This window comes from Colius striatus, chromosome 4, assembly GCF_028858725.1.
Source record: "Colius striatus isolate bColStr4 chromosome 4, bColStr4.1.hap1, whole genome shotgun sequence".
Classification (NCBI taxonomy): domain Eukaryota; kingdom Metazoa; phylum Chordata; class Aves; order Coliiformes; family Coliidae; genus Colius; species Colius striatus.
The window spans coordinates 75,634,469-75,660,085 of record NC_084762.1 but is presented as its reverse complement, the minus strand read 5'-3'; the positions used below and the strand labels follow the sequence as shown (position 1 = coordinate 75,660,085).

Sequence of the window (25,617 nt, the reverse complement as noted above, 5' to 3'; positions counted from 1 at the left end):
TCCCTTGGGTCAGTAGGCAGCCTAACTGGCAGTCACTTCCTTCTGCCACAGCTTCTCTCTGGGATGTGTCAGAGGCTTACACTGATCCTCTGCAGCCACCCAGTGCTAAGCTGATTTTGATGGATCCTCTGGTATTTTGTTCCTTCAATCCTTCCCTGTTTTCCATTCTAACCATAGCAAATGCTCCACAGTTTGACAGTGGCAAAAAACCTGCTCCTGAAATGTATGGCAATTTGGCTGAACAAAAAAACCCTAAGATACAATTCCTCAACAAGATAGGCAGAGATTTCAGCACACCAGCAGCCTAAATGCTGTTCATTCAGGCAACTGCGAGTCTGTGTAGTACAACCACCTCTGCAAAGGAAAGCTTTTAGTCCCTCTTACCTTCTGCAGAATGTGGTCAGTAACGATGGGTATTAGCTGCATACAAATACGCAGCCGGCAGGGCTACAGACCCTTAGGATGTAGTATCTGGTGTGAATATGCATTTGCAATGAACGTTTTCAGCTACGCTGAGACCACAAGGTAATGTGGAATTGGAGCTCCCTTTGAAGGACTTGGGCAAAAAGTAGGTTTTAATTTTTTTTTAATGTTTTAATTAAAGAAAAAAAAAGATACTTGGATTTCTCATTTGTATTTGAATTGAATGTAATAAGTAAGCAAAAAAGGAAATGACAAGCTAGGCCAACAAAATGGGCCTGTCGCACTAAGTATTAAGAGCAGTCTATCTATGCCAAAGAGTTGTCTTCTTCACAAGGAACCTGCTAAAGAAACTTCCCTAATCAAGTGATGTTTCAACTAGCAGTAATTGTCCAGAGGTGTAACATTTCTATAGCTCTAAGCACACTTCCAAATGTTACACGATACATGAGCATTCAGAGAACAAAAATGATGTCCTGGACAGGCTAATTGGTTGTGTCACATTGCAGTACCCTGGACCTTGCATTACACATGGTCCAGATTAAACCTGAAGCCAGCAGATGACATAAAACAGATACTAGAGTTTAAAAAGTGGGCCACAGACATGTTGCATTGTCACATCTGTAAATGTAAGTTTGCTTAATCCTGCATGGCACTGTTACAAACATTTGCCACCAAAGGTAGTTTGATTTCCCCTCCAATAATTTTCCAGAGGGAAAACAGATTCAGGCAGATGAGAGATCACCAATCTAGAACGACAGCAGAAGTGTAAAATTCCTGCCTGTGACTGAGAGTGTAGATCTCTGCCTATACCTCACATTTTTCTATCAAATTCATTCTACAGCTGCTTAGCCTCCCAGGCTGCAAGGGGAGATATGGACTTGAAAAGTGGCTTGGGGTGCAAACAAGTATGTACCTAGGGGCCTTTGCTCAGGAGGGGAAAGCGCTTCCAGAGCTCTCCAGAGTGCAGGTGCCTTATCTCCCAGGAACAAGAAAGCAGCTGTGACACCAGGAGCTACAAAATTGGCTCTATAAGAAGGTGGTTGTATGGGTGCTCCAAAAGCTGTCAGACTGGTTATATTTGGTTGCACAGATGAAGAAGAAAACCAAATCAAGTTCTTAAACATGTTACACAATGTTATTTTACTTGCCCCATTTTCTTCAGAATGCCTGTGGTTAATCCTGTTTCTTGAAAAAATATGTACAAACCTTGTTCCACTGGGAAGGGGTTTTCCCCAGCTCAGTGAATTACAGCCTTCCTAAAATAATTCTCTTCCCCTGATGAAGGGCTTTTTGGTGAGGCCAGAGTACAGCACTTATGTCAGGCTCTGGTCTGCAGGGAAGCTTTTCAGTTGCATTATTTCCGTGTTGATGAACTCATTTCCCTTCCCCAGCAGTGCTGATTGTTTAAGACCATGAGGACTTCCACAGTGACTCATGTGAGAAGGCCTAGCGCCGCAGAACCTTTCTCTCAGGGATACCAGAAATACCCTCAAGAAAGCCATGAAATTACAGCAAGGGTAACTTGTCTTTATTGTCTGGTAATCTGCAATAAATACAAGCCTGCCACTTTAACTACATTTGACCTCCAGCGAGGCACGGTGTGAAGGGCTTTATTTTCTTAGAAGCTTGCTGCATACCCCATTTACCAGGCGGTTCCTGGTTCTCGTTCCTTCAAAAATACCGACTACCCCGTAGTCCCGTTCCCGGCGCTACTCGCACTTCCTTCCCTGCTCGGCATCGAGTCCCCAGCGCCCCGCTGCCCCCTGCAGCCCTTCCCGGCCAGGCTGGGGCCGCCGCGGGCAGCGTTCGGCGCTCAGTGACGGTTAATGTCCGCCCGCGTAGCCCCCGCCGCCCCGGCCCTTTGCTGCAGGCTTTGGTATCAAAGCCGCCCCCACCGCCGCCGCGCTGCGCCCCAGGGGCCGGCTCGCGGCAGCGCCCCCTGGCGTCGCGCCCGCTCCCGTCTGCGCCGGCCTCATCCCGCCGCTGCCGTGAGGGGTCGGGCCCGTCTCGGCTCGCCTCACCATGAAGCTGCCTTTCCGCACTGCGGCCGCCGAGGGGCTGCGGGGAGGGGGCGGCGGGGCCGGGTCTGACGGCGGTGTGCTTTCCGCGGCGTGCCTGGAAGGCTTGCTGCTCGGCAAGGCGCGGGGCAGCCAGCTCTGCCGCTGCGCAGGTGAGGGCGGGCGGCGGGTAGCGGGGCGGACCGGGACAGTGCCAGGCCGGGCTCCTGAGAGGGCTGCGGAGCAGGAGAGCTTCTCCTGGCCCTCCCAGGCCCAGTATGGGAGAGGGGCGGCGAGTTGTTTCAGTCCGAACGCGTGTTGGTAAATCCTTTCTTCATGCTACTCCACGGGGAGGATAGGCCTGGTCCCAATCCCTGCCCTGCCCTCCTGCCTTGCACCTGGCAGGGCAAAGCTGCTGCTTGCAGGGCCCCCCTGCTTGCAGGGTGAAATCCAGCAGCAACTGAGAGGCAAATGAAGAAAGAAGTCCAAGGGATGTAGCAGAACTATGGTAAACTGGCTTAGTGGGAAAAAGTGGCCTAGCAGCTTGTGAGCTCCAAGTGCCTCTTTTCCTTGGCCCCTCAGAGGTAAAACTGTTTAGTTGAGGTCTTTATTCCCATGGTCAACTCTAGACAGTGTATGACGATCAGTCCAGGCCAGTTGCACAGTTAGAGGGGTTTTTGTACAAGCTGGAAGTTAACCGAATGTTGGATCCTTTGCCCCAGACTACCTAAGCACATACCTCAGAAATGAACCTTTCCACACAGGCAATTACCAGGTGGTTATAAAACAGCTGGAACACTAGCCTGAAGGTGTCCAAGGAATAGTGAGCATCAGGGAATAATGCAGGGCCCCTCATAGCTGAAGTGGATTATTTCAGGGTGAATCTTTGGTTTTATCTCTGTTTTTGCTTTGTTTCTCATTGAGTTGCCTTTGTCCCTTCCCCTCTGGTCATCTTAGGAAGATAAAAGGGAGCATGTGACATGAAACTCTTCCATGGAAGAAGTCCACCAGCCTTCTCTTTGCTAGCTCAATCTCTCTAGCCTCTGATAGTCATTGGCTCCAAAATCTCTCCCAGCTGTTCCATCAGTCTAGGTGCACACTGTCATCCCTGCTGAGCAGCCTTATTTTATCTTGACAACTCTGGTTTAGGGCCCTGTTTGATGAATACTTCTCATGGCAGTGGGTTAGGCAGATGCTCCTTTTGGCAGCCTCCTTGCTGTGCAATTGCAGTTGCAATGATGGGACCACTCTGGAGCAGCTTTTCAGCCAGGTAACCCCAAATGGGAATTGGTCTGTCTCTCTCAGCTCTATGTGACTGCACAAGCAGTTGGAGCAGCACAGCTAAAAGGCAGTTGAGTCAGCAGCAGCACTGCCATGGGAAACAGCATTTGCTGAGATGTGCTCTTATGCCCCAGCTCTGCAATTCTGTTCACTGTGGGAGCTCTCACAGTAATATTTTACTTTGGTTAATGGAGCATTTTGGATACCATATCTAAAGTAATAAACCAGCTTATGTATTTACTTGTTTTAAAGCTTACTATTTCTTGCTCAAAGAGTTTTAACTTCATTAATGCTCTCAGCAAAATCTTTCTCTTCTCTGCATCTTCTGTAGCTGACAGTTCACCTCTTGCTGGGCTTTACAACTTGTTAGCTGATTTTTATTTTAATTCCTCCATTCCTGCTGTTTGTAGCTGCCATACTTGATCTTGAAGCTTACAGCTACACTGCTGTCCCTTAATTGTCTTCCTTCTACTTATGTGAGGCTATTTGTCTGTAATTATTAGATCCTGTTCTCCAAATTTTGCTTAAAGTACTCAAGGTAGAAAAATGCACACATATAGAAAGGCTTAAACTCCAAGATACAATAATTTCACCCTCCTGACCAGATAATATATGGTGTCCATGAAGCTCCATAGATGCAAAAAAATTCTGTGATGGATGCAGGATGTGAATTAGAAATAAGCTTCTTCCATGGGCAGACTTCTGCATGATTATACTTGATGGTAATTCTTAAACACCACTCTGGAGGATGGGCCTCTGACCTTTGTTGCATGTGATGCTTCTGATCTCCTTCAGGGTGGTAGTTTCTAAAACACTGCTATTCTACCTCTACAAGCTCCTTTCCTAACCTGTAATAAAAGATCAGGGCACGACTTTTATTTGTGATGCTGTGCCTTACCTGCCCCTTTTATCTTGCTGTGCATTTTCCTGATCCCCAACACTCTATATTCTGAGCATGCTTCTCTTGTTAGATGCACTCAAACTCTGTCCCTGTCTCCCAGAGCAGTTGTTCTTCACAAAGGGGCTGTCTGAAAGGAGCAACTCTTCAGAGGCAGTGTAGTGTGGGGGAGCGTATGAGGTTTTGGATACTGCTGAATGGGGAGGTGCAGATATACTGACCCTGAGCAACATTTCTTTGCCTCCAAATGGGATTCTCAGCCTTAAGCACTCAAGCAAATGGTATAGGTGAACAACCAAGAATGATTTTGTAAAAGGGATCTTGCTAGAAGGAATTGCTTAGTCGGGGCTGACAGAAATGCTGGGGAGAGCTGTGCAGCTTTAGCCCTTTCTTCTATTATGGAGTAGGCAATTGGCTGTGAGTTGCCATAAGGTGCCCTTCTGAGGACTTACTCCCTTGACCTTCCTCTGGGAGATCAGGCTTACCTTGGGTGTAAAAGAGGTGTCTCTGCCTTTCCCCTTTTTACTCCTTCTTTTGGGAGCTATAACATTCAATTGTTGGAAATACAGGCTTTGTTCCCTCCTCTGTCTTGAGTGTTTAGGGAAAGTATCAGCAGTAGGAAGGACAGCTGAAGGAGCAGTCTCCCTTTGCTCAGGATGAATGCCATTACATGTTGAGGCGAGGTTTGTTTTTTGCAGTTGCTGAACTAAGACTTGTGTAACCATTCTCTGCAAATAGCTGGGAACAGCTTCAGCAGGAATGTTGGTGGCAGACTGATGTGTATTTTAAGGAGCTAATCTTTAGGCCTAGATTCATATGGGGACAGCGAGGCAGTGCACTGTGTGCTCTGCACTGGAGCCATGTTTTCCTCTGGCTTTAGTTCTGTGGGGACTGCATACTGACCAGAGCACTCCTCCTAAAGCTGTGGATCTTTATTCTGCTTATGGAGAGGCAAGGCTCTCTTGCAAAAATATACAAAATACAACTTCTAGAGTGGGGATAGAGATAACCTGGACAGTGGTTTGTGCACTAGAAATGTTACTGGGTTTCCTCAAAATCGAACAGTTGTGAAGACACAGACTTTCCCCGGTTTCCACCTTTGTAATGTTTTAGTGTTTGCATTTGGCTTTTCATTTTGACAACTGCTTAGCATGTCCCTCTCTAAACAAATATAATGATAATGAATCTCTGTTCTGTTGTAGGACTGAAAGGAGCAGATTTTTTCTTGCAATTGTTGGAGCATTCACTGGTTTATTTCAAGGCAGGGAGTAAATAGGAAGCATCCTCTATGCAAAACTTATGGATGCTGGTCACGATGCCAGCCTCTGCTAAGTCAGTTAGCAGCATCTGTGATTGGTATGAATGACTGTTGGGAAAATAGTTCTATTAAACCCCCTGTTAATCATGATAAAGCAATTGGTAAAAAGGAATTAAATATAGAAAATGTTTCTTTAAAACCTAATTTAGCCAGTCACGTACCAGAATAGTCTCGTACCTTTGATTGCTTAGACAGTTTATGTATACACGTTTAACATGTTTAAACATTTTTAATCTTAGAATGGTGTCTCTTTCTTTTTAAATATTTAATCAAGTAACTGAAAATGAAATGCCCAGAGGCCTGCTGATTCTGTATATAGTCCATACATAATAACTCTACAGTTATAATGCTGCTCTATTTTTTTAGGTTTGCACTTTTGTTCCTGATGCTCTGTCTGACTTTTGCATCTGCACACCTATGCCACAGCATGGTCCTGGATGAAATAGTGTGTCAGGGCAACACAAGGCAGGACTGACACCAAAAAACAAACCTATGGAATTAGACTAAGTGGAGATGATTAATGCTGTCTGACTGCATTTTAAAACTGATGATTCCTCCTGCTGAAGAGGGGAATATTCATTGCAGAAAGACAAAAAAGAAACAACACCAACTATGGCATTTGTCTTTACTCCTTTTTTTGGGGGAGATAAGTTCTTAGAGCTTAAAACTGTAATATTTAGGGATACTGTTCTATCTCTTTTAGGTGGAAATCTTGGAGGAAGAGTGGAACATCCTGTCTGGGCTTTGAGCACAATCAGATTTAAGCTTGTTTTTCTGAGCCCGTCTCCTGTGGGCTCTCCTGACACTTGCTCTTGAAGCTGCCTTTGGGGTGGGGAGTGGCAGGTGGAGCCATGCCCAGCCTTGGTGCTGGGTTGTGAGCTGTGGAGCAGGACAGGCCCAGGCAGCTGCATGTTCTTGACAGGAGCTGCACACAGTATCTGCAGAGAAGCCGCTTGGTCACGTAAGCAGAGAGGCCAAAGGATGGGAGTATTCCCCTTGGACAGCTTGTGGAGTGGGATGGCTTTGGAGTACCAATCTGGACAAGTATGTCCAGTCAAAGGAAAACAGCAGCACGTGGGGCACCCTAGTTTGGAACTGAGACACATGTCTTCTTGTGAATCACAGAATAATAGGGGCCAGAGGGGACCTCTGGAGATCATCTAGTCCACCCCCTTGCCAAAGCAGGTTCACCTAGATGAAGTCACACAGGAATGCATCCAGGCAGGTTTTGAAAACCTCCAGAGAAGGGACTCCACACCCTCCCTGGTCAGTCTGTGCCAGGGCTCCCTCACCCTAACAGGAAAGAAGTTTTTCCTAAAGTGAGACTTGTGTTCCAGCTTTTGTCCATTACCTCTAGTGCTGTCAATGGTCACTACAGAAAAAAGAAAATCCTCCCTCGACCTGCTGGCCACACTCTTCGTGATGCACCCCAGGATGCCATTGGTCTTCTTGGCCACGAGGACACATTGCTGGCTCATGGTTAATGTATTGTCAACCAGGACTCCCAGGTCCCTCTCTGCAGAGCTGCTCTCCAGCAGGTCAATCCCCAGCCTATACTGGTGCACTCCTTCTTGTGAAGGAGTTGTAGGTTGCAGAAACAATCCTGGAGCCTTGAAATAATAATAAAAATAAAAAAGGTCAGGAGCAGGTTTTGGGAAGGGGATCCATTCCTTGCAGTAGTGTCAGCCTGGCAGGGCAGCAGGCAGTTGGCACTTGGCATTACCAGGTACAGTGTGCTTGACGTGCATTTTAAAGGTAGCCTAGGCTGATGGGTTTGTGAAGACTAGTATTGACTAGTTGCATTCTGCTAGAGTGAAATGCCACGCTGGTGGACTTCCAGCACTGTACACCAATACACACTCAAATTTTATGGATGTTTATTTTTAATTCTTTAAGATGAAAAAAAAGTCTAATTGGTTGGGAGAAGTTTCTTTTTTCTGTAGCTCAAATCCTGAGGACACACAACTGCATTTCAAGAAACTTACCAAGCAACCAGCACTGAGATGAATTCATTATTTTTTTTTAAAGCAGGCCAGAGTCTTGGCTTGTGCAAACTGGTGATAATAGATCACCAGGTGAGGCATGGTCTGAACACAGAGGAGAGAGAGAGGACCTCCTTGGTGTCAGTGTGGTGCTGGCTTTGACTTCTGGCGAATTTTTTTGCTGCATCTCCCCAGTTTGCCTGCCTGTAGAGCAGAGATATTTTTTCAGTTCCTGAGGGAAGATCACACACGTGAAGAGCTTTGAAGATAAAAAGCACTTTTTTTATTACAGTTAGCTTTACATGAGACCAAAGCATGTCGCATTATCTAACTTTTATGCTGCGTATCTCGAAGCGATTCACACATATCTAATCATCAAGAACTCAGAATAGCAGTGTGTTGCCAATATAGGGGAAGTGTAGCTGTGAGAATATGCCATGCTCCTGGTTTTGGTCAACAGGTAGGAAAAAGTATCGCTAGTTGTTGCCATAATAAACACTTTTTTTCCTTCAAGCTTCATCTGCTGCAGTCATGTGAAAGAGGACTTGACATTTCCCCTCTGGCCTCATCTGCTCACCTTTCACAGGATTTAGTGACACTAATTGCTGAGTTGGATACTGGTGCTTAAAATTTAATTAGTAGTAATGTCTCAGCATGGTAGAGGAGTCTTATTTTACTGGTTACGTGCTATGTTGCTTTGATTTAGGTGAAGGAAGGTTTCCAGGCAAACTTCAGGTGTTTTGCTGTGTTTAGTGATGTGCATATTGTTAAGGTAAACATAGCTCAGCCTTCACTTGAGACAACTTGCCTATAGCAGAGAACTTCTACACTTCCAAGAGACCAGCTACTGCCCAAACCTATATTGGAACTACGTTACATTATTGTAAGATAATGTAATTGAGGTTCTCTAGTCTTTTCAGGTTAGTTTATAAGTGAGCACATTGTTCAGACAGTTATAAACTGAGACATTATTCTGATACAGCTGGAGGAAGAATCAAACTTTCAGATAGCTTATGTTCGTGAGAGATTTTCTGGGTTTTGTTTGGTTGGTTTTTTCCCTTTGACAATAGTAGATGATCTGATAAAAGTTAACTGCCTCTCACAGACAAAATAATAAAAACCTCCAAGGTAGTACAAGTCAGGGGCAGAAGTCACCAGCTCTTAAAAAGTAGTTCTGTGGGTTTAGATCAAAGAAATGCTGTATGAATGTATTGGGAAGAGAAGATGTCTATAACCGTATCTTGTTTGTCCATGAGGTGTATAAGACTTAGTTGGTAAGGTTAATACAGTGCTACTCCTCTGGCTTAGAGCAGGAGCTCAGAAGTGGTAAGTCTGTAAAAATGAAAAACCCATCAAAAGAAGTTGCTTGGGTTGGCCTTCTGGTGGTTGCCCAGGCAAAGGCTGTGCCCTTGTTATGGGCCCTGAGGGCCATCAGGGAGGTGCTGGGTGGGTACCCTGTGCCCTTTGTATGTCATCATATGTCTCTGTCAAAACAAGAGATCATTGAAAGCTCCGTGGAAACTATGAACGCTTTACTGATGCAGAGCTTTCCTTTGGCTGTTTTGCAGCTGAGGCAGCTTTTTGGGAGTGCTGTGCCTGCTTTCCCTCCAATGTTTTACCTGGCAATGACCAAATCGATGGCAGATGCGAGACAGTCACAGCTGGAGCAGTGCCTTCCGAATGGTAAGCTTGGCTACAGCAACCTGACCAGCTTTCATACCTAGAGCCGAAACATTTGAGGATGTGTCTACAATTGTGACTGCAGAGTGCTTTACCTTCTGTACTGAGCTGAGTAAGGCTGTATCTAAAAATTTAGGGCTAATCATCGCAGCCCCATTCTGTCTGTTAGTTCAGTTGCTCTAGAACAGCAGCATTTCATATTTCTGAAGCAGCTGCCTTTCTGCAGCTTTCCCAAACTGTAAGGGTGCAGTTTCACACTAAACTGGAGCCAACTTGTCCAACTAGTAGCAGCCCGTGGTCTGGCTGTTCTATACTCTTCCAGATCAGTGAGCTGAGCCACCCATCCCTGCTGCTTCACAACAGCCAGAGCTGACACAAGGCTGGCTGTGGGAACTCATGGCTGGTGGGTAAAAGAGGGAGACAAAAAAACAGGCTCTTGGATGGGCAGAAGTGTAATATGCAACTGGGCTCTGCATAAACCTCTTCCCTTCGAGGGTTTTCAGGCAGACTTGTGCAAGTGATAACAAGAGTTTGTAGAAAAATTAAATGTCGGGCACAGTGTATTATGTTATAAAGCAGGTCTGCAAGATCCCTACAGTGCATCTCATGGTTTGCATGTAAACATCGAAATAAAGAAATATAACCATTTCAGCTACCCCAAAAAAGGTGTGAGGCAATGTAGCTTAAAGAGGTTTTGTAGCCTCTGGCCTCAATACTTTGTGCCAAGACTTACAAAACAGAAACTCGAGATTAGTCTTTGAAATCTTACTTAGTGATTATTTTATCTCTTTCTCTTTGAGTATTCAGGAGTTCCTTTTACACTTACCAGCACAAGTGATCATGGAGCTACATGGCCAAGAACCTTACTGTAGCCTTGCTTTGGGATAACAGCAACAATACGTGTATCATGCACTGCTTGTAGCTTCAGTGATTTAACAACAGATTAGTAAAAGTAGCTGTGCAGAAACCAAAGGATGAAAAACAGTCAGTAGCACTGACTGTTTAACCAACAGTGATATTGTCTACACCTTGTTTTTAGATGTTTTTCATCTTTTGGCTAAGTTTGGCTTCTCTCTCCCTGTTTTCTTCCTGTTTTTTCAGTTACTTTGGATTCAAATATTACCAATAGTGATGTCTTCATAGGTTTTACCCAAAAGCTGCAGTAGGTAAGCTGAATTTTTCATCCAAATAGTTTGCTATATGAAAGAGTGGAAACCTTATCGTACCTCCTGAGTTCCAAGGCCTCCTTTGCTATCTTCCTTTCCTTGTGTTCTTAGGGTGTTGGTCTGTCTTGCAGAGCTCAGCAAGTTCCAATGACAAAGTGCTCTGTGAAGCCTGGATGGCAGTAATAATAGTATTGCTATTGTTTTGTCCATGTATGAACTTGTTTCTCATGTGGAAAGAACTATTTGCTTTTTATATCCTGTGGTATATCTGATGAATCCTTCGATTCTAAACAGTTCCCAGAAGAGCCTTTGTGAGAGCTCAATAGAAGGATTACACACGTTCTTGGATTTTGCATATGTAAATGCTTTTTGGTAGTGTCAGGGCTTTGAGTGGATGAGTGTATTGATGACTGCTGTAAAAATGTCACATTCTCTTATCTTGCAGCTGTAGTGATGGGCAGAATCTGGCATGTATATGGCTTGTTGAAACCTACATGGCTTTTGAAAGCCATTTTAATATGATCCATGACATGTATGATCTTTCCTTGGCAGGCTCAGAGCCTGGATAGCTCTTGCTTGTGTCTGATTACTGCAAGGTGCTATATATCCCTTTTCTTGTCTTACTTCCTGTCCAGCTGCTGTGTTTTTTGTGAGGATAGTAGTATATTGGAGCAGGTGGGTGCAGTGTGACTGCAACAGCATTTTCAGGAAGGGGATGCTGCTTTATTTTTCTGGGAAGTACTTGACATGCTGCTGGTGCTGCTGTAACCTCACTTGCAGTGAGTTATTCTGGAAAGAGGGGATGTTCTGAAGGACCAGGAAAGTTTTGTAACTTGAGGGCTCTTCACTTGCTGTGTGTAATTAAGGTATGTAAGGGGAGTTCAGAAAGGCTGCAGAAAATGCTGGGAAGTATTCCTAACAAATTCTAAAAAGGTTTTTCATATATACTTTATAGATAAAAAGATGCAATTTACAGTCTCTTAAATTAAGATCTAGTGAAGTCTTTAAGCCAGTGAAAGCCCCCTTTCTGATTAGGGATTTTTTGTGTGTGTGTGAAGCCATCTTGCCATCTCTCTGTAGTTCTGATCCAATACCCGTTAGAGCCCTATAGCTAACTCACAGCAATTGCTGCTGAGTCTTAATTAGCCTTGATGAGACTGATAACAGGTCTACTAAAGAAAATTAAGTCAATCACAAATGCCTCCAGTTTGCCCTTAAACACTACCAACTGACTTTTTTTTATAAAGTTCTGGCAGGAAATAACTTTTCAAAATGCATGTTTGAAGCGTTTGATGATGTCTTTTGACATGCCAGCATTGTGAATATCTCTTCATATACCATCAGAAATGATGTTGTATATTCAGGTTTTTCTTTACTGAAGGCTTTTTTGGTGAAGAGTGGTGATTTGATAAGTATATGTGTAATGCTTAATTTATAGGTTCTGTGTGTGTACTTATTAAGGCATGTGATGACTGTGCTGCCAAAACCAATCAGTTACTCTGTGGAGTTTATACCTTAAATGTTAGTGTAAAGTCAGTGCATTCTCGAGACACAGAATTAACCCAAATTTGTGTTCCACAATACAATGGATTTTCATAGACAATGTTTAGGCTTCCTGCTTGGCAAGGACAGTAGTTCCCCAGCTTTTTGGTTTACAATTTAAACTTAAAATGGTTGTGCTTGCATAAATTACTGCTTCATAATACAAATGGCAGTAGTGCTTTATGTGTTCTGTCATTATGGTAAAGTACAAACTCCTAAGAGACATCAAATAACTGTGAAAGATGGGAGTGTATTGGCTGTCATCAGCTGTGCACAGTGCCTTTAATTGGTATAACTGTCAGCTGAATAAGTATTCATTTGGGCTACTAAAGATCTTGCTCAGCAAACTGGCTGCCTTGTGCATGTTCCAGTATTTATTAGTCTACTGTGACTTGAGGTGTTTTATGTCAGAGTGACAAAATTTCTGTAACAGCACCCAAAGACACAGTGAAGTTCATCTTTAAAGAACCCACCTCTGTACTGTTCTTTCCTTCTCCACTGTTGAAGATGTGTAGGCAGCATTCAGCATCATACATGTTACTTAGGAGTGAAAATGTAGTTAGGGTTTCAGTGTTACTGCTACTTAGTGTTAAAACCAGGCATTACCCCAGATTTGCTCAGCTGTTATGTTGCAAGAAGGATGATTAATGGAAGATTCAAGAATAAAACATAATTAAGATGCTGAAATTGCATCTCCTTTTTTGTTGACAGCATAGACTGACTTTGACTAGCCTGGTTACCTGACAGAAGTTAATGCACACCTGTACAAGCAACCTGCCAGCTAATGGGGAAGAAGTGGCAGAGGAATGTCACTGCAGGTGGTGATGAATGGGAAACAACCAGCCACTTTTCTGCCACCACAGCTATTTATTGAGCATAGATCTGTCTGTAAGTAAAACCAGGGCAGCTTTTATAAATAGAAACCTTCAGTTTTAATAGAATGAGAAGACAGGAAACCAGAAGCTAATGAGATTGCTAGGCTAGTTGGTTTTTTTTTCCTAGGAATTCTACTGCTCACTTTTTCCACCTTCACTTCTGTCTTTCTTTATGAGAGAATAGAGCTGTCCTTTCAAGTTGACTTCTAGTGTTTGCTTTATTTTCTTGGCTTGTCTTAAAAAGCGGTATTTAAGCTTCTAGCTAAAGATATTTGTTTGTCATTGACAGAAATAGAAGACACAAAGAAAAAAAAATGAATTTAAGACCTTTTCTGTCCTTTCCTGTGTTTTGGTTCTGAATGGGGTTGTGAAGGGTGTGCTGAGACCAACAGTCCTTGGAGTGGGAGTGCTGAGCAAAGACTGTGGTTTTACTCCAGCTGCCTGACAGTGTTGAGTGTGACTCATCTGTATCTGCACTCAGCATCACACCAAACAGCTGATCATATTTAGCAGGGCAAACTTTTCAAGTGAGGACAAGCCCATGCAGGTTAACCCTGCTTTCCAGGCCCGATTTTGCCCAGCACCATCTTTACCTATTGCATAGGTTGTTACTGTTTGCCCCTTACAGCAGGCGTGCTCTGCCTGCTTCCCCAGCAACCTCATCTACTGGGAGAAATTCTTGGGGACAGCAAGGCTCCTGGCATGTGGGGAAGCAGCTTGGCACAATGGATGCTTTGCTCAAAACAAACATTGCTGAAATATTTACCAACACTATCACGCAGCAGAATTGAACAGTCTAACCCATGACCTCCCTGCCCCTCCACTCTTCCAAACTCTGCAAACTTGGCCAGTGCCCAAGCTGGACAGACAGATTCAGGATGTCCCGCAGCCCCTTAGACAAATGGCACAGTTTTTGCAAGAAGTCATGAACAAGATGAGACCATTGTGTCTGTGTCATCTTCTACTTTTTCATCACAATAAAGGCAGTAAAAGCAGGTGCATACATCCCTATCAGTCTTATTTTAAAGCAACTCATCTATATCCTTAAACGTTATGCAAGATCGCAGCCTGCTTCTGTATTTGGCATCCATAATGTGGTGTATTCAGGATGCAGCTGTGAGGACAGTCATTACGCATTTATGAATAAAATCAAGACTTATTTCTTTGCAGCAGTAGAGGTTTGGAGTTGGTGATCTAGGAGGCCAACCTTTCCCAGTCTGTGTTGGTGGTGAACAGCGGCTTTTAGCATGAGCAAAAAGGATTTGGGTATTGGTGAAAGAACAGATGAAAAGTCCTTCATCAGAGGATTCTGATGTGAGATGTTTTTACTTCTAAAGAGCAAGCACGAGGCCAAGGATTGAACACTGTAAGAGAGCTATGGTATGTATGCTATTGAAAGTGTCGATAAAATGTAACCCAGAAATCTGCAGATGTTACCAGGGATCAAAGTTGGTCTAATCACAGGCTGCAGGGGTTCTTTTTGTGGATAGAGCCCCTGTCCCTGACCATGCAGCCTCTGCTTCTTGGCACTCGCAATGCACTTATTATTTGTGCATACAACAGAGGAGCACATACATGTATCATTCCTCTGTCCCCTCACAGTAGCTCACAGTAGAAACAGAAGTTAGGCTCAGTATCCATGATTTCAGCACTGCTCTAAAAATATTATTTCTTTAATATCAAAACAGGTTGGATTTCTTCTATTTCAAAAGTGTAGCTGACCAGAAATCCAAATGTCATGTGGGAAGTTTCCATACTTTCAGACTTTTATTGTGTGCTGGCCAGGGTGAAGGGTTTCTGGCATTGAAAGTTCTGAACAATTTTAATTCAAAGATGTCTGGTTTGTCTTTGTTGCAATGTGAAGATGCAATTCAGTCCTTTGACCTGTTGTACTTTTCAAATATGTTATAATAAAGGCCCATGTTCTTGGCCTTTTTCCTTTTATGGCCCATGCTTCTTAGCTGAGCAACAAATCTTTTGCGAGCTTGCTGAGGGTTCAGATAGGTGTTTATTTTTGTTCAAACAAAATCACCTAAAATTAAGTTTTGTCATGGAAAACTGGAGCAGAAGATATCTAGATTTAGAGGGTTTTTTCCTGTGGGAGGAGCTATATAATAGAAATATGGTTTAGTTTGTTTGCTTGGAGTTGGGTTGTTTGGGGTATTTTTCTTGGTTTTCTGGTTTGATTTTTGTCTGGTTGGTTGTTTTTTCTTTTGTTCATCAAAACCAAAAAACCCAACTCTCACCAGCTCTGTTATTCGACATTGTTATATTAATGACTGAGCTAGCCTACAAGTGACTGGGGCAGGCAAGTGGGTACCACTGGTAATAGTGACAGCGTTAAGGGAAGATTCCAATAAGCGGTATTAAAGGATACAAGAAAGTGTCCGGTTCCAGTTACATGGCATGTTCCCTGAATTTGAGGACCAAAAGTGTAGGAAACATGAAAAATACTGCTGAACATGTACTATTGCCAACATTCAGGGATTTTTTTTAATGTTGGTGCCTGTTTTGGGTAGATAAGACAGACTTTTCCCAAAACTAAAATAGCAGACTGAGAGAAGATCTGAACTTTTCTGATGCTTTGCTACAAGTTTCTTTCAAAAATATTTTTCTGTCCATTTTGGAAGTGACTGGGGTTGCCACGTGCACTTACTAAATGGATTATTGCTAACACCAATAAATGCTTTTCCCGTTGTACTTGTATTAAACTTATGCTGAATTCTCAAGTGTTGCTTTAGGGACGTGTCTGTTTTTGTGTGTCTTCTCTTAACACTGTCTTCTCCTGTCTTACAGACTGTGGTGTTTCCTCCTTTTGTATTCATATAGGTACATTCTGTGATTCTCAACAATACTTCACTGATAAGAGGTTAAACACAAATATTTATTATGCTGAACAATGTAGAGTTTCTGGCATGGTCAGTTCTGCCTTCTTGGGGTAAAGCACATTAGACAGGAGGAGGGAGGGGGAACTCCCCAAACTCACCAGTTTCAGTTCATTGTTATTTTTGGTTTGCTATGTTATCACCATGTTAAAAGAACAATCAAAAGTTAAAGATAGAAAGTAGGGAGTTTGGCCCAAATACCATGAAATGAAGCTGTGCTTGTAGTCCAGTAAATAAGGGAAATTAAAGTAGTTTTAAAGAAAAGCCAATAGAAAATCCTAGTTTAAGTATTAAACAGTGATACTTAATGTGACCATTCTAGATGGGACTGATATTTTCTTCTCTCTAGTACATCCTCAAATTAATCTGCCTACTAATACATTGCACAGTGTTCTTGAACTCAAACTGCTTGGAAGTAGCTTGAAAGTTTGGATCGTGCTTTTCTTCCCCTCATACAGGCAACACGAAAACTCCGCAGCAAGATACTGAGAGTACCCCAGGGAGTCTCCCCTATCTTCCACCAGACTAGCAGAGATGAATACAAGACATTTAAATTTTAATGTTGCATGCAGTTTGTGCAATTGCAGCATCTTCCTCCATAGTGAATCTCAAGGGAAGCACATCTTCTTAATTAAGAAAAAAAGCCAGAAAGACCATTGCTGCCTTCTGATACAGGGCAAGAGGAGCTGCAGCAATGAGTTTCTGCCACCTCATCCAGATGCATCCCTAAAGGAGTTCTTGAACTAGTCTCCATCCTCTTGAAACATGACTTGTTCTGCGTAGTAAGGCATGGGGCTTTTTGGGTTTGAGCTCAGGAAAATCGTTTTAGGGAAATACAAAGTTTTTATATAAAACCAGTGTAAGATACCCCATTCTTGTGTGCAGCCTCACTGTTAGAAACATGTGCTTTGCTTCTGGTTTGCCTGCACCTATCATTGACAGCCAAAGGATCTGACTCCTGTACTTTAGTTTTGCAGATTGCAAATTACCCCTGTATATGTCTAGACATATGAAAGTTCTCTGAGGTCACTTATTTGAGGTCTGGTTTCTCATGACCTAAATGCTTTCAGGTTTCTTCTCCACATCCCCTTCCGATTTGCAGTGGTTTTGAACTGTGAGTGCTGGCATTGCACAGTGTTCCAGTAGCAGTGACTCTGGTGTATTAAGACACCATAACCTCATTATTCCTGTTTGTAGGTACAGAGATGCATTTTTTTTTTCCTTCTGGCAAGATTGTGGCTTTGAATATTCACATGCAGCTATTTATCTACCTCTTCTTTTTGGAGTCTCTGCTTCCTATAACAGTGACTATGTCATTCCTACAGACACTGAGACACTAGGTAACCTGTGCTCATCTTTAACATCAATGATGTGACCTCCCCCTTTCATTCTCCAGTATCTTCCTACTTACTGTTCTGCATATGGTTATTTTGGTCATCTGCAAGCTTTAACAGTAATTTTAGTAACTTAACATTTAGTAAACAGTAAGCTCAGTTGTTTACTTTACTTCAGTAAACTGGGAAATAGAGCAGAAGGGCTTCTGCAATATGGAAAGCAATAAACTAGAGTTGTGTTTCTACCTAACAGGATACATTTAACATCCAAACCCAGAGAGCCTTTTTGGATGTCTTCCGTGCTGATGGCAGCAATATTAGACTTCACATCCAGACATCGGACACTGCAGAAAAAATATTGGAAGTAATGCATTTCCAGAATGGTGTTGAAGTTTTCCATTTCAGGAGGAGTGGGCAAAAATGATGATAATTTTGGTCAGGAAAGAATAGAACTCCTTACTGAAGACATACAAGAATATCCTCTGTGTTTTTTGAGGGATTTATTGTACCAGAGGTGAGGGAGGTGAGGGGCATTGTTGATTTTGCAGATGAGCTTTTTTTGGTTCTCATATTCATCCATAATTTACCTCTTCTTAATATTGTATGGCATTTGTCTGTCAAGTTCAAATTTCCTCCTTTTATGATAGAATGAGAAAATATATCCTATTCCTTATGGGGCTGTATTCTTAATTAACCCCCTTTTTGGTTTAGTATAGTGTGGGTGAAAGTGCTTCAACACTGTAGTCAGAAGTGATGGTCTAGTCTTGGCTTATGTCTTAAGTGGTGCACTTTTGTGAGGTCTTGTTTTTCTGCATGCTTCTCCTTTACTTGTTTTATGCCGCTTGGCATTTGCTGTGAAACTGTGGGCCTTCCTTTGCAGGACTGGCACAGCTCAAGCACTGTGGCCCTGGCATGCCAGTGACAGCTGCTGTAATACATACAGTAAACAATTGCTAGTTATACTTTTTGAAACCAGTAGCAACCGAACGTTGTTTACACAACTGGCTGGCTTGTGTTTGAAACTTTCAGCTGGGGTTCCCTTCTTATGCCAAGAGAGGAGGAGCAGCAGTGGCTCTGCATATTTTGTGTACTTGTACATATGTGTGCACAAGCAAGGCTGAAGCCTCTTCCTTGGTTGTTCCCACCAGGCCAGCAGTCTTCTTTGTAATTGGATTCTGAAAATTCCTCTCATCATACAGAAAATTGTGTCCTGTATTTCTGTTGTGCCTTTGCAGTCTGAGTTTGTGGAGGCAGTTCTCAGCTGACCAGAGGTACAAGCGGACTGAATGGGTATCCGTTCTTGTCAGTCAAGCTGGCGTGTTAGGCTGGCTGCAGAACACACAGTATCTGTGCACAGTTACCATGAGTGGGATAGCACAGGGTAACCCCTTGTTGGCTTTGTTCTGCCATGGGGTTTGCACCACCCGAGGCAATACTGAGACTAATTTTTCAGGGGAAGGTAGGTGTCAGAGTTGTCCTTAGACTCTGCAAAGGGAGATGTCTGGGGTAGGAGATGCTGAAGGCAAGAAGCATTTGGGTTGGCCAGGAGAGAGCAATTTTGATTTGAGGAGAGGGAAGTAGGTACTAACAGGGTGAAAGAAGCAAGGAGACATTTTTAGATAGCAGACATGCATAGGGACCTTGCATAAGGAAAGGGATTTGCAAATATCCTTCTAAAAATACTTATCATTTGGACTTGATAAACTTGTAGATTTTGCAACAGGTCAAGGTAATTTCCAGGCCACACAGTGGTGTTGTGTGTTGCTTTGTATATTATATTTATAGATGTTGAGTGTTAATGTGGCAATGTAAAGAAACAGTGGTATTGTAAATGCTGCAGACACCATTTCTTCTCTCGTAGCCTTAAAGATGAGGTAGGACTTAGTTTTTGTTATTGTAAATGTGCTCGCACATTCACTGATCTTTTGCAGCAGAGGTAGATTTTTCAGCCATCACACCCTAACATCCTGCTGTTCAGGCAGCATGTACCAGCTTGTGCTTGGATCCAAGAAATAAAATAAGTCAAAATTCTACTGAATCAAAGATTGTGTTTGATATTCTTTGGAAATGCCATCTGGTGTGCTTAGTATTATGCTGCTAAAGGATAAGAAGTTGAAACTCTGTGGCTACTTTCTCAAAGGACTTTATGGGGACTCCTTGGCACAGAGGCAGACAGAATGAAAGATGGTGCCACTAATATTCTCACCTCTCTTTTGTGTTTGAACTTTCTTTCCATTATACCTGGTGTCTGAACTGAGCATGAGGCAAGTGATTTTTATGCTCTGCTGCCCTCTCTGGTAACAGCTCTGATATTAACAAGTATAAGGAACACCTCTTGAATGTGTGTTTTAATTTGAACTTGGAACAATTCTTCCCAACTTATATTTAGCTTGGTGTCTGCTTTTTCCCCACGCATCAAACCATGTCTGCTTTTTAAACTAGCTGATACAGCTGGAGGAAACTCTTCTAAACTGTGAAGGTGAGTGAATTTACAGTGCTGTCACTGTGACAGAGCTGGAAGTGCTTTGGGATTGATACCCTTTGGAACAAGACTGAAAACTAGTACTTCCACCTTATGCTGAGACAAAGGCTTCTCTGACCAAAGCATGACTCCTCTATCAGATTGCACAATCTGCCATGTGAGCTATGACAGGAGTACAGTTGCCACACCACTTTCCTGAGTGGACTGGGGTCTCTGCAGTTTCAGAACGCTCTTATGGCATTGTGCTGTCTTAGCTTGTGGCTGCTTGAACTTATGCTTTTATTTCTTTTCACAACCAAAACCAGAACCAGACAAATATCCCAATCTGATTCAGTGGTTTCTGTGCTCACCACTGCCTGACTTTTTCTGTCCCCACCATCCCATTATGCAGCTGGTCCTGCAAATAAAGAATTTCTGCATTTTCTGTTGGTGCTACTTCTGCCCTCTTTCTGAGGTGATATAGAGGGGCCATGGCAACCTGAAAACAATCCAAATGTCAAGCTGAATAGGATTTTTCCCCCTTGAGCTCCATTGGGCTTTCATTATTGACAGTGCATAAGTGTACTCTTGTCAGAAACCTTCACACAGAACTGTAGAACCCTAGAAGTGCGTTCAGTAAAGGGGCAGGACTTGTTGATTTTTCCTAGAAAAACAAGAGGACTCTTATCAGCTTGGAAAATACACAAATCCTGTAAACATACATATTTGTGATGCTCATGAGCAGTGTTGTAAGTTCAGAGCACACAGTACTTACTGTATCACAGCATCTGAGGATTTGGTAGTAAAGGTCTGGAACAATGTGACAGAGGATATTTAAATGCATGGTGGAGCAGTAAACATTTCCTATTTTGTTACATTTTTATGTAACTTTGAAACTTAGGAAACTCCTCACAAACTCAAATGCTATAATATATATTTGCTCCTAAATGAACAATTAAATGAGACGAGGGAAAATTAAAATAGAATTAGGTTACATTAATAGGTATTGAACATTTCTTCCTTATTCATGCTAATGGATAGCTAAGCTTCTGACCTTTGTTTTTAAAGGTTACATTGAGCAAGACGGGCTTATGAAGAGAATTAATAAAACACTTTAGCTTCTTTTTCTTTCAAGATCATGATGGTGGAGCACTCTCTGGTAAGTTTTACAAGGTGCTTAAGCTAGCCCTCTCTTGGATTTTTTTCCTTGGCTGCAGTGACTGAGCTTGCTTGCATGAGCCTGCTCACGCTGAACGACCCATCCTGTCTTGTAAAGCCACTCAAGCCTACTCCCCACGTGGCTTGGAAAGAGTGACAAGGGGGAAGAAAATATGGCAATTGATACTGTGGTACAGGAGTGAGACTTTCACATACAAATATCGTGTGTTTTCCAGTCTACAAGATGTAGCAACTTTACCATGTGGGAATTATTTGATGTGTCTTCTGAGTAGGCATTTAATCAGGTGGCCGTACCTACCTAAAACAGTTCTTAATTTACAGATCACATGCTGAGTTTAATGAGATGGGAAACCGTTCTGTTATAAGCAGTATCTGTGACTTACTTTCCTGTATCATGACATGCTTCCTTTCTTAACTGACAGAAGGTAAAGTTTGAACATGATGTTGTGTTTTGAGAGAAGGATATTCTACAAGAGCATTGTCTGAGTAGAGACGTTCTGTAAGTAATAGAGCTATGTAAGTTTAGAGACTTGGAAGTGAGAAGTGTCACCTTACTTTACCCCAGAATTTATATTCAACTTCTTTTTCTTCCCCAGAAGCACACTGCTAACCAGCACTAACTGATATGTAGCTGAGCTATTTTACTAGATTTCACCAAATGTCTCTGTTTTTTATTCTTTTCCTGGTGGTGAAAAATGTGGCAGAATTTGAACTTCCTTATGTGAGTCTTCAAAGCATGAAAGAGTTGCACTGTAAGCTTGGGATCAGAAAGTGGTGAGCAAGAAGCTTAAAAGAAAAAACCCAGATGCATGACAAGTGCTATTAACAGAGAAAGAAATCCCTTGAATAACTTAGTTACAAAGACTTCAAGTCTCAGCAACTCGATTGTTTTTCTCTGAGGCCAATTTGTTACTGGAATTGAGTGGTTTCTCTGGCCCTGCATGTTTTAGATTCTATCACTGTAGCATTCCTGAAGTGTCCTTTACTGCAGCTAGCTGTTTATTCTCTCTCTCTCTCTCTCTTGGAATCTATAGGGAGATGCTTTGTGGCTGTCTGCCTACTAATTTTTATACCTGCATAATGCAGTGACCACAAATGGGAATATACCAGTAAACAATATAGAAGAGAATTCTGAGTTGGAAATTGCAGCTCTGTTTAGGAAGACCTGGATTACTTTTTGTCTGAAATGCTCATTTCTATACACTCATACACATAATAGCTGAGCCACAGCTTGAGCATTTCTTTTGATGAGTGGCCTGGCTTAAGCAGCAGAGCACTCTTCCCCTTTCATTTACTCCTCCTTGGTTACGATGGTGGAACTGTGTGGGCAGACATGGTGGACTGGACCAGCAAGCTAACCTGGCCTAAAAGTAAGTTGATGGATGTTTATTTGGTTGGTCTGATGGCCTGTTTTTGTCCTGAGTGAGTCTCCTGGGTTTGTTTGCTGTGCAGCAAAGAGTTGTGCTGACTTGTGCCTGAGGATAAACCCTGGGGACAGGGAGTCTGGTGCCAAAGTCCCATTTGCCAAACAGTGAGTGCCCTGAGGGTGCAGTTAGGCAGTATAGTTGAGCCATTCTAATGGCTCCCTGCTCTGGTTGTGGTCTACTGCTTACAAGGAAAAAGAAAAAAGGGAATAAATTTTTGCATGCTTAGTGAGTTGTATTAGATGAATGCCAAAGCAAGGACCAAGGTTGGAAGCAGAAGAGGAAAAACAGATCATGCCTTTTGGTGGCAGCAAACAGGTACACAGACCTGTTGTTGGATGCTTGTAATGTGTCTGATTTAAACCTGCTGGACTAGACTTTGGCCTCTCCAAAGCTTTCTCTATTTCCTTATATATGTGCCCTTAGAAATGGGAGAACCTAACAGCCTAATTAATGACAGCACCATGTGGTGGTCAGCTACGATAAAATGACTGAGTAGATACTTCTCCATCTAGTACTGCTTCAAAGCACAGAGGTAGGAAATGGCAGTGTTTGGGCATAGCACCTGTGAAGTGGGAGTAACACAGCTATGTAATACCAGCTATGGGGCCTGTGCTGCTCTACTTGTGCTCTCAGGTAGACTTTCCCAAGATGCTTTTATCTACAATGCATCAAGCTACTTGTTGCTGTATGGCACTTGGATAACTATTTAACTTGCTTTGCTGCTGTACTGATCTGATCCTGCAGCAGATCTACAGCAGCTGGTACTGCAGCTAGCTAGTTCTTATATGTCAGCACTGCAGCATGACACTGGTTGCTCTGAGAGTCTTACTTTTATGTTGGCAAACCCTGAGTTGTTTGAGAAAATGAGGACAGTTTTGGTCCTAAATTGTGACAGTTATGTTAGGTTTTACCCAAATCAAAGCAGAGAGATTGGATAATCTGACAAATTTACTTCCATTCTGCTACAGTGTGTAAAGAATGAGCATAGTACAGGCTTCAAGGGCACAACTGTTTGGTTTTACTAGTTTTTTAAATCTGTAGGTGATGGGATATTTCTGGGTCATGCACACACCATATTTAGCTGAAAAAAAAAATCCAAGTGCCATGTTTAGAAGCATATCTTCATATTTTATTACTTTTTTTGCCGTGTAAGGGAAAGGTATATGGATCCTTCTCTTGATATGCTGCTGATGGATTATAGAGCTTCACTGAATTTGATATACATGCAGGTAAAACTGAAAGGTCTTTAGAAATTTGAGAGCTTTCTCATTTAATCTTTTATGCAAATTCTTGCAATGTTCCTGTTTAACACTGTTGTGTTGCACTTAGAAGAGTGCTGGATATAACTGTTGATCATGCTTGGTATTTTTTTTCCTACAAACTCACATACTAGAAATTCTAACTCACCTGTAACGTTGTCTTGAGCTGCACTAGCTTTGGAAACTGTTAATTCAGGAGGGAAGAACAGAGCAGGGTGAACTTGTCCCAAAATCAAAGGCCTTGTTTTAAAAAAAAGCTTTCTGAGTGTTTGTGTGTGAAAGGAAGAACATTTTTGATGGCTTTTTTACTATTTTTAAAAAATACTTTAAGACAATACAGGAAGTGAAGAGGAACTGGCTTAAAACAACAGAAGGGCAGATACAGGAACTGGAGTTTCTACGAAGAAATGCAAGCAAAGCAGAGGTAAAATATTATTTTAAACAATCTAAATAGATCAAATGAGTGAGTTTTGTGGTGGGGAGTTGCTGGATTTTTTTGTTTGTTTTTTAAGTAATGATACTAGAAACTGTGGCTTCAAAAATAAAGTAAAACATTAAAATTCTGTGGAGTGGTTTGAGCTAGAGACCCAAGTCTCCTGTCCACTGTACAGATACTGAACCACCAGATAGAAATGGGAGGTTCTCATCTCTGCTAGCATTTAAAAATATCTCAACAGAATGACTTGGATCCTAAGGGCGAGAAAGACATTTCCTACTCTCCTCTATTTGCTAAATGCAGGTGCAAAGGTTTGTCATCCAGTTTAGGAAATCAGATGGAAATTCAGACTGCTGGGACTGTTATTCTCAGTATTTCTTACTACTGAGTTTTATCTCTTATCAGATATGATGATGGATCCAAAAGATCCAGCTCATCTTATCCACTGAAAAAAAAACCCAACATTGAAGTTTCTAGGTGTGGACTGTAAAGTGTTATTCTGAGTCAAGCTTTGACATATTGTCGTGAATTGGTGTCCTCCCAGCAGAAGGTGTATTAGCAATTGGAGAGATCTGTCTTGTAGTCTTCCCCCCCCCCCCCCCCCGCCCTGAAATCACTAGATTCCCCTTGCCATTACAGCACATTGCTTTAGTTCTGTCTTTTGGTGCAGTGCCTCGAGCTGATTCGAGAAATGCCATTCTATGGCTATGTGCAGCTCGATCCTTGTGTCTGTGACTGTCCAGAAGGCGACTGCTCAGCCAACATCTGTGTCGGCAATAATGACATTCACTGCTGCATAGAACTGCCTACTAACCAAACCAAAGAGGTCAGTTTAAAATCAACAGGTTAAGAAGTTGGCAGGTTACTTTTCTTGTAAGTACTTCCCTGACTTTGTATCTGAAATAATTTTCTCTTCATGAAAACCAAGGCTGTCGGGGAAGGGCGTGTCTAGGGGGAAGGGGCTGGTCTGCTTTAAATTCCTCCCATTTGCCCATATTCCCCTCCAAAACCTATCCAGAAACATATTCCCTTGGCAGCCTTTACCACAACAAACCATCTAGCCTTAATCAGCTATGTTTTCTTCCTTCCCTGGTATTCCATGTCATACTTTGCCTTCCCCTTTCCATTCCTGTTGGAACTAAAGTTGTCATTGTCAGTTTTGTGTGGGAGTGAGCAAAAGCATGGCTTTAGCCAGCTTTATGCTTATAAAGACTCCCCCATCTTGACTCCCACTTTCTCCATCCCCCATGATAAGTGTTCTGGTACAGATCTTCAGCTGTTTCATTTATATACTGTATAAAATTAACCTGATTGACTAATTCTGCTTTAAGGCTGAATACCTTTATGCTGTTTTTAGCTGTCTCTTCTGTTCATTGGCTGTTTGAGTTCTTTTTCAGGGATGCTACAAAAGATGGTGAAGAAGACACTCTGGAGCTTAGATTTGAATGCAATAATTTGGGCACATGACAGTGGA

At 42.5% G+C, this 25,617-nt stretch overlaps 1 protein-coding gene across 1 annotated transcript; it reads left to right on the top strand.

Annotated features, from left to right (window-relative positions):
- Window positions 1–1,835: 1,835 nt before the first annotated feature.
- On the top strand, window positions 1,836–25,617 carry SNX31 (sorting nexin 31). Its single transcript, XM_061995894.1, is given in 9 exon segments — window positions 1,836–1,940; window positions 9,468–9,582; window positions 10,681–10,745; window positions 17,635–17,795; window positions 21,670–21,795; window positions 23,608–23,677; window positions 24,039–24,131; window positions 24,814–24,969; window positions 25,541–25,617. Coding segments are annotated over 9 exon segments (912 nt in total). The 3' UTR covers window positions 25,562–25,617.